The sequence below is a fragment of the Sipha flava genome, unplaced genomic scaffold, assembly GCF_003268045.1.
Source record: "Sipha flava isolate LNK unplaced genomic scaffold, YSA_version1 181_pilon_pilon, whole genome shotgun sequence".
In the NCBI taxonomy this organism is placed as follows: Eukaryota; Metazoa; Arthropoda; class Insecta; order Hemiptera; family Aphididae; genus Sipha; species Sipha flava.
In genome coordinates, this window is record NW_020272220.1 from 72,029 (window position 1) to 81,812 (window position 9,784).

A 9,784-nucleotide genomic window follows, 5' to 3' on the forward strand; every position below is an offset into this window, starting at 1 on the left:
CCCCCCCCCCACCATCTACCACCAAGTTTCTAAACGTAATTCAAGCATTTTAGTATAGTTTTAAAAATATTTATTAATATATAATTTATAATAATAATAATAATAATTTTGGTTTCAGTGTTCAGTCACTTGTTCCACTCTGACAGCTTCTCTTAGGCGAATTTCTAGCAAATCCAGTTATTATTTCACTTTCATCGAATTGCTCTTTTTTATTTATATTAGCCATAGCTAACCCATTCAGTCTGTTTTCCGACATGGTGCTTCTTAAAAATTTTTTTAAGCGATTAAGTGCTGAAAACGTTCTTTCCGGAGTGAAAGAGGTAACTGGTAACGTGGCGAATAATTGTAAAAGTATTTTAATGTTAGGTCGAAGATTGGTGTGATGAGAGAGTGAATCAAGAGCAGAATTCGGTTTTGGAATAGTATTTTGACTCCATTGTTGCCTCCATATGAACAGGTCAGCTCTGATTGTAGATGAGGTATCATCATGGAGATCTTGGATATATATTTTAGCAGCTTTTATAATATTTTTATCGTCATACATATTTAAATTGGCCGGAATAAGTCCTTCAAGTAGCATAACATCAATAAGCCTTTGATTAAAATACATATAAACATGGACCATGGGGGAGGCTATAGCCCCCTTAGCCCCCTCTTGACTACGCCACTGCGCTGGACGAATCAGTATGTAATTGTAGCTTGGAACATCGGATTAATTGTTTTTAAATGTTCTACCATAGTTTGTACCGTAATAGGATAGATTTAAAATACAAATTTTGGGAGCATTCCAATAATTTTACATTTTATTTGCATTTTTATTATTGTTCTAAGGTTGATCTGTAGGCGTAAATTCGTAAGAACCAAATTTCAAAAACAAACGATTTTAACGATAAACCAAGGTTCAACGACAATGTCACGACCCACGCGATTGCAATTATAATAGAAACATTTTTTTTACGGTCCCAGAAAAAAGTGAAACGATCGGAAATATACCTAAAGCAGACGTAGTTGCGAGCAGTGTCCGCTTCCGGAGAGTAAAATGAGAGAACACGTCTCTGTACTTGTATGGTTTTAGAATATTATGATTTATACGGTTATCGAAACCACGGCATTTCGAGTTGAAACCAAACGGCGTTATAGACCGCGGTGCGTGATCCGTCCAACTTCAGACGATCGTTTTGCGGACGTCATAAACGTGCAAGGGTCGCGATTTTCTCAACCGGACGCACCCGCGGGTGCGCGTAGTAGACTCGAAATGAGAGAGAAAAAGAAGAAAACGTATTTCGCAGTGAAAGAGATTAGTAGTAACGTTTGCACGGGTGTTACGCGCTGGGAACGAGAATGAAAATAAACGACGAAAAAAAAAAAAATTACAAATAAACCGAAACGGAGAGAAATTGGACGGCGACTGCGTAAACGAAAACGGTCTGGTTGGTGTACGGGGTAAGAACCGCGGTAACCGTGACTTATGCAATCGTACGCGCGCACGATAGTTCCACAGAGATGTGATTACACGTCGGCCGCGGTTGCGTAACGAGTCGTTCACACTACGCATATGTGCGGGTGGGCGTCACACGGCGTAGTGTTATGGTCAAATCGATATTACATTGTGACTCGACATCGCAATGCAAACATTATTACACGATTTATCTCGCGACCACCCTCTACCCAGGCCCGAACGCCGGTAAAACGCGCGGTTTCGCCTCCGTCGCCGTCGTGTCCGTTTCGGCTTGTCGTTCGCCGGCGAAGGGATTTCTCCGCATTCCGTGTACGTGCACCGAACCAACACAATACACTGTATTGCACTGATGTCGTTGTCGTCGCGGTGATTTGCATGCGCGCGCAACGCTTTGGTAAACTGTACCGTATAACCGTTTTCATCAGCTGCGCGCGACGTATTTCGTACACTCGACCGTCTCGATAATGTTCAAACTTTCGGCGATACGAAATAATCGCTCGTACCGTTATGAATCTCCCGGTAACCCGAACAAATGCAATGCATTCAAGTACACTCGGTAGTCCGCGATAACATTTCAGAGTGAATCCCCGGCCGTGACGGTTCGACATTTTATCCGTCCAACGCTCGGCCGTTCGAAGCGTAATCACCAAATTTATCGTGATCCTGTGGTTGATATTTTACCGTACGATCATGTATACATTTATCTTATTACTTCCTGTATGTATCGGTCTACCGCTGTAAGTGCGATTGCGTACATACATCTATAACTACAGTACACTTGCGTTGTGGATCGTACATAAAAGTATCGATGAATACGTCGAAGACGACACAGTTCCTCTGCCCCTTTTAACTTTGAAGACAGTTTATCATCGGAAAAATTACGTAATTTTCCCTTCAGCCAAATGTAGATGTCAAGGTTTTCAATGCTTTGTTTACTTTAGAAAATTTTATTGAACAAATTAAACTAATCTAAACGAAGAAGAAACCAATAACAGATTTGTATATTTACACACTATATATATTGTATATTCCTCGTCGATAATTCGTTTGCTGTCGCCGTCGAGCGGAGCGATTTTCTGATATTCCGTCGCACAAAAATGCAATACCGAACCGGTACCGGGGTCAATCATTCGTAATAGTCGTATACGATCCGTACGGTTTAGACTAGCGGAAATGCAGAACGACCGCCGAACACTTCGTTAAATCCCTGTGGTGCAGGCACATTGACTCCGCAAATCTCGATTCCATTGGAAATTCCGCATAGATCTTCATACTCATGATTTAGTAGGGAAATTACGAGGTATAACTTATAACTTTATGTTATTATTAGAAAAATTTGATTTCTAAACAAACAATCCGTATAGTATACTATGCATCATATCAGTAAATTTATCAATATGGATTATTAGTGTGGGATGTACGTAAACAAGTGTTAGTGTACTGAAAAAATCTTCAAACTTATCAAAATAATATCAGGATCTGTTTAAATAAATGTACTTTAGAAAAATCAACAAATCAAAATCATTGAGATCTGAGTGTATCGCTATTAAATCTCTCTACAAAAAAATTACAATTATGTTTATATTTAATCATTTTATTAAAGCTAATAAAAGTAATTAACTTGTGAGTAAAAAATATCATCTAGTGTATAATATTCCTGTTTGAAATTTACAAAGAAATCTTTCGGTCATTCGATTATTTAGAACCCACATATTTCAATACAATGCCTTTTCAGCACAAAAAAACCATGCGCGGTATGCATAGTAACTCTAAAAAAACCATTACACAAATGGTCATTTTCAGAGTTGAACTAAAGCCAGTCGTTTTTATCGGTCAACAATATTTTATTTAAGCTCCTTGCAGTAAGCATCTGTTCCAAACATATTTCTAATATCTACATCGCGTTATTTGTAGTTTTTCGTATATCGTTCCTTATTGTAACAATTGTTTTAACGTGTCTGCCGTAGTTTAAAAATGCGCATTACTCTCCGTTTCCAACACAAGCATTGCCCGAAACGTATACAAATAAGTAAAAATGTATCGATGATTTAAAAAAAAAAAAATAACAATAATGATCTTGTCCCGATCGAATTGCGAAACGAGCGCACGGCGGCGACCGTGCGTGACAACAGCGAGTGCAGGTCTCGGACGACTTTGACGGGCAGTTGTGACACGAAACTGTATTCGCACACCGAACGCGACTTTTGAATTGCCCGGGAACGATCGCAGACGGCGCGAACGTCGTTTACCGGGAAAAAATCCACCCCGTGCGTGCGATTTATCGGGCGAAAACAAATGCGCGTCGGCGGTGACCGAGTATGTTTGTTGTTAAGTTGTTTTGTTCGATCCTTTTGCAGCAATAGTTCGTTGATTTTCTCTCTCACACACTCGCCTTCTTCGCAGCCCACCCGCGCACGTGAGACAAATCAATATCGATCTCGCAATATCGTTGTTGCGAACGTCCGGCGGCGCTGACGACCGCTTTCAAAAAAAAAAAAAAATAAAACGCATTTGTTCGCGTTCGTACGCGCAACGCCGTGACTTACGCTGTTACGGGCGGTCCACGTGTCCGCCGTTCGTACACGTACTTCGCAACAGCACAACGACCACAACGGTGGTACCCGACCGAACGTGGTCGTAATCCCGTTCTATTGTTTACCCGACGTACGAGACGTTGTACGATAATAAATTATTTATTGCCGTAACGCGTTCGCGGGTGTTGTTTTTTAATTTTTTTTTTTTCACCCCCGGGCACGTTAGGTTTCTCGTCTTAGCTGAAAAATTTTACAATATCCATATCGTGACGCTCCCGCGCGCGCGCTGTATTCCTGTACGATTTGTATGGCGCGCGAACCGAATCGATTCCCACTCGCCGTTTACACTTTTTACACCACCACTGTCCCGCGTACAAAAACGTTAAGTATACAATAAGTAGTGCTCGGAAGTTTTAGGAACTGAAAAACGTGAAATACCCGCGGAAAAACTGTGTAATACATGCGTTAAAAATGTTGATTGTGCGAGAAAATTATTTTGAATTCAAAAAAAAATACGTTCGATGTTGTTAATAGATTACTAATATACCCAAAAATACTATTTATAAATAAAAAATAAAAAAAATGTACAACTTGTTGACATTCTGACATCTTGTTCAACTGAAAATATAATTTATTTATTTTTTCAATGTTATTTAAATACGAAAAAAGTACACTTTTTTAATGCCTGTTAAATTGTTGTATTGAACCACCGATAATTTTTTGAGATTTTAATTTTCATATAACCGACGATTTTTCGATTCAACATTTTTATATTGAGAAAAACTCTTTTTAATGCCGAGTTAGATTATTAACCAAAAAAAAAAAACAAAAAAATATGCACTCTTGCAAATAGGAAGACTACACGAAAGAAACGTATTCTAATTTAGATCGAATTTGGATTTACGTTCAGATTTAAGTAGATATTTAAATTTAGGTGTTCAATAAATAAATCGAATAGTTACATTACTATTCTAAATTGATAACATTTTCCCGAGTTTGAACTTTTCTTTTCTCTAACTAAAATTTATTTTAGTTAGATTTATTAAGGTTATTTTTCAAATATCAAATATATCATGATTGTTTAAAATTCTCTTATAATCGATTGTGAAAAAAAGATCAATTTATTAAGAATATATTTCTATATAATATATATATTACTATGGATTATTTTTAATTATAACTACTAGGGTAATGCTAGAACTGTGCAAATGGACCGCATATAGTATATAATATATTTTTTGATAATTATTTATCGCTAGTTAGTTTAAGTACAAAAAAAACGAGTTAAAAATTTGTCTCTGGAACTAGATACTATCGTGGAGTATCGTGGGTTAGTATAAAAAAATGCAAGTGGTGCGTACATAGGCGAATATTGGGGGGACTTGGGGGGGGATGCTTAAGCTTAATTTTTATTTTATTTTATTGGTATGCGAGAATGGTCTGGAATATTTACGGATTATCGTTATTTGGGGAAAACCATATTTTTTGGGTAATAAAGGAAATAAAGGATAGATTTATATAATTAAAATTAAAAAAAGTAGCTATTCAATTTTTTACACTTGTATGGTCCTATTAACTGTATATATTTGGTATCTCAACTAGAATAAAGTAGGAGTAACCACTAGTTAGTAGATTGAAGCGTCTGAAAATATCTGTTTACGCTAATGGATAAGACAAAAATGTTAAGCCCCCCAAGGATGTGACCACATATACGCCTATGGGCCCCTCAATGTTCCATAGATGGAAAATAGTGTGCCACCTGTCATTACTTCTCATATCATATTATGTTGTATTTATATAGTTGTAATTGCACGACTTATTTTACTATATTTTTAGTTTAAAAATGTTGATAAGTATACGGAATGATGACTTCGATCGTGTATTTATGTAATTCAAACAGCAATTGATTACATAATTTCATAATTAATGTTTAATTGTTTCTCGTTTCAGTTGCCATATAAAATTAGTATTCTATGTGCTTGATTTCATACGTAATAACTAAGAAACATTACAAAACTAATCGTTTGGAAAGTATTTATAAATCAATTTTCATGCTACTAAAAGCGCAATAAATATTTAATATTTTTTCATCGCTACAAAGTAATTTACTTAGTCATTAGGACATGTAAAAATCTTACGACAGGTATTAAAATAAAGTAATAAAATCTAAAATCCAATAAAATCGTTATCATTCATGGTTACACCGTCCATAGGCATTCGATTTTTTTTTCATTATATTATTAGAAGTATATTATTATTTCTCCGGTATAATTACCTAGTTTTGGGCAGTGTTTATACTTTTATACTAAACTACCTCACGTTCATTGTAATGTGCACTTTAATAGAGCTGGATATTTTTATATAATTCGACGGCATATCGAAATAGATAAGTTATATCGATATAATGCTGCGCGTAACGCATTCAACGAAAATAACATTTGTCCATTAATGTTAGAAATATTGTATTTTATGACTTAACAAGTTGTAAAATGTATTGGAATCAGTAAACATTTTAAGATTTATTTACTAACCTTGGATAGTTAATACGATTTTACGATGTACGTATAAGATACCGGGAATTAACAAATGAATTTATGATGATAACAATTACTTTTTTTACTATCAAATAATCAAAAAGCAAGCATCTATAGTTAATTTTAATTTAGATGCTAATTATTATTTATATTTTATACAGTTAATACCTATGATGTTACAAACATTAAATACGACTTCTAATAAACGAGCACTATAATAATGTGCCTATATACTGCCATTATTTCTTATGCGGTGATAATATTCTCGAGGTCAACATATCCAACACGCTGTGAATTCATACTTACGAGTATAATTTTTTAATTGTATAGGTAGTTAAAACTTGAAATTACATATTATAAATGAGCTTTCGTTTTTTTAAAGTTAACCATGTAAACGAAATAACTTGCTCGTTGTACGGTTAGTGTCAAATATATATCGTGCACGTAAAAGGATTATACGTCGCCTATCATTATATTCTCGAATGTTCGTATCCGTCTTTTATCGTCGCGATAAGACCGAGCCAACAACATACATAAATAAACCCGGTTCTGAGGAGTCGGTGTGGCAATCGTTGAGGGTGTGGTGCGACCAGGCCCGGCTCAAATATTTACTCACACCTAGGCAAACTAAGGTTTTACCTCCCCTTACGTGTAAATAGTACATTAAATATTTATTTCATATAAGCAATACTAAAATAGAATTTATTCTGAATTAATTACGTCTATTTATGTAAAGTTAACAATTAATTATATCAGGAGTCAGCAACCCGCGGCCCGCGAAGCAATTTTTTATGGCCCACACAAAGGTGGTTAATATTTGTATTTTATTTTTGTTCAATAACATTTTTCATACAATTTTCAAAACTATTTAATTTTTTTTTTTTTTTATTAATAAAATTTAATCTAATCGTTAATAGTTGATGTTTATTCTATATAGTTATATAGTCAGTTTAATCTATAAAATTGTTATTACTATCTAATCGGAATTGAAAATAATGATGGCTGCACTGCTCAGTCATAGGATAAATTAAATATACTTATACATATTTAAAAATTAAAATTTTAAATATATTTAATCTATGTATCTAATATATTGAATCTATGGTCATAGTTACTTTGCGTTTGTAGCAATTAGTATTACACCGTGATTACGTCCGTACGTGTGACTGTTTGTGTTTGTAATAGTTAGATTTTACAAGTAAATCCAAACATGGCGACTAAAAAAAGAAAAATTTGTAATGAACATCGATTTTTTTTAATAATTTTTGAGTTGATTTATACTTTTTCGTCGAAAACAAAGGTAAGCCATTATAATTAATTTGTCAAAAAATTAAATTTGTTCCATTAACAATCGTATTTTTTACACTCATATTTCTATATAAAATAATCAAATATAATAAAAATACAATTATTAGTACCTATTTATCATATGTAAATATTTTTTTTTAATGCTGCCTTTGATAAACATTCGAAAAAAAAATATGGCCCCCATGATTCAAAAGGTTGCCGAACTTTGCATTGGCGTGCGCACGGGGGTGGCTGGGTTGACCGCGGCCACCCTACTGACTGGCTTTTTCTTTAATAAATGTATATCCATACTATACAAGATAGGGAACATTTTTACATTTTACATGAAAAAGTGAGGCCCGTTTAAATCTTATAGTATAGAATTGATACCTGTGAATAAATGTAATAAAGTTATTAGTTATACATTTCAGATTATCTTTTAACAAAGAAGCAAGTATTGCTAAAGCTATCAAGTACATTAAAATGTACGAAAAAGCTGGAATTCCCAAAGAACGTATATTAATTAAGTTAGTTTCTACTTGGGAGGGTATTCAAGCAGCTAAGTAAGCATAGCAGAAATAGTATTTTAGATACTAATTATTATTGATAAATAAATTACTTTTTATAAATATTTGTTTCAAATTGCTTTCAGAGTTTTGGAACAAGAACATGGTATACATTGTAACTTAACTTTATTATTCTCTCTTTATCAAGCCATTGCTTGTGCTGAGTCTGATGTTACATTAATATTTTCATTTGTGGGTCGTATTTTCGATTGGTAAATTAGAAGATTTCTCATTTATTTTGGTAGATGTGTATTTTTTTTTTTTTTTTTTTTAGGCATGTAGTAAACACAAATAACAAAAGTTTTGAAACCTTAAATGATCCAGGTGTCCAATCAGTAACCAAGATATACAATTATTTTAAAAAATTCAACTATAAAACAGTTGTGATGGGTGCATCATTCCGTAATATTGGTAAATTAATAAAATATATATTTTATAGCATTTTACCGAATTCACACAATTGAAATCACTTGTATGTTTTTTCTCGCATGCTTATTTATACTCGTGCAAGAACAAAATTGAACAAACGTGAACGTTTATAGTACGTAATGCAAGCTCTTGCAAGCAGTCCAACACGTCGGACGGAAGTTGAATGAAATTAGGTAATTTTAGGCCAGTTTATTCCCGAACACGAATAGTGAACCACGTGATCAATGTGATTTCTTAATTCAAAACAAACTGATGCGCCAACACTATTTTTTCTACTAATCCATTGTCGAGTCCATAAACTTTTTTTTTAAAAGACTCTTGCTTCTTTTTTAAGATTTTTTTACGAAGCATATCGCAAACAATATAAGTACTCCTATTTTGTTCGATCCATTTAACAGTCCCGTTAAAAATTTAAAAAAAACAGCATTTCTACTCGCCATCAGATCACTTTTGAAACTAAACAATATTTAAATACATACATAACTAAAAATATACAAGTACATATGTAAATAGAGCTCATAAAGCACGTGTCACGGAATTCACGTGTACACGTGAAATACGTGTTTATCCAAATATATATATATATATCCATTTTTATAATGATGAAAATTAGTAATTTTATGTTATGCACTTGAAGTTTTAATAAATATTATAAGTACAGTATTAAGTTAAGGTTATACCTACGTTTTTATATTGGATTTTACACGTGACACGTGAAACGTGAATTCACGTGTATTAAGAGGTCTATATGCGAAAATGCACTTTTTAATATTTAAATACATTTTTGATTTTTATATGAAATTTTTATTTTTTCGATCGATTATCGTTTGATAATACAGACTTAAAAAAATTGTATTATTAGTCGTTATTAATCGATATAAAATTATATTTTGCATATTTGTAACTATTGGTAATTTAGTTTGTTAGTTGTTTATAGTTATAGTAGAACATTTAGTTGATTTATACGACGTATCA

General features: G+C 33.6%; 1 protein-coding gene across 1 annotated transcript; it reads left to right on the top strand.

The window, feature by feature from the left end:
- The first annotated feature begins 7,808 nt into the window (after positions 1-7,808).
- LOC112680878 (transaldolase-like) lies at positions 7,809-8,972 on the top strand. Its single transcript, XM_025551102.1, has 5 exons — positions 7,809-7,827; positions 8,246-8,377; positions 8,467-8,592; positions 8,655-8,791; positions 8,923-8,972. Exons 2-5 carry the CDS (start codon positions 8,298-8,300, stop codon positions 8,970-8,972), a joined length of 393 nt encoding a protein of 130 aa, XP_025406887.1. The 5' UTR covers positions 7,809-7,827; positions 8,246-8,297.
- Positions 8,973-9,784: the final 812 nt, after the last annotated feature.

Bases quoted from the DNA above. Each gene is read 5' to 3' on its own strand.
- LOC112680878 (XM_025551102.1), top strand. From the start codon at position 8,298: ATGTACGAAAAAGCTGGAATTCCCAAAGAACGTATATTAATTAAGTTA. The intron at 8,378-8,466 runs GTAAGCATAGCA...AATTGCTTTCAG, and splicing joins GAGGGTATTCAAGCAGCTAA to AGTTTTGGAACAAGAACATG. The intron at 8,593-8,654 runs GTAAATTAGAAG...TTTTTTTTTTAG, and splicing joins GTGGGTCGTATTTTCGATTG to GCATGTAGTAAACACAAATA.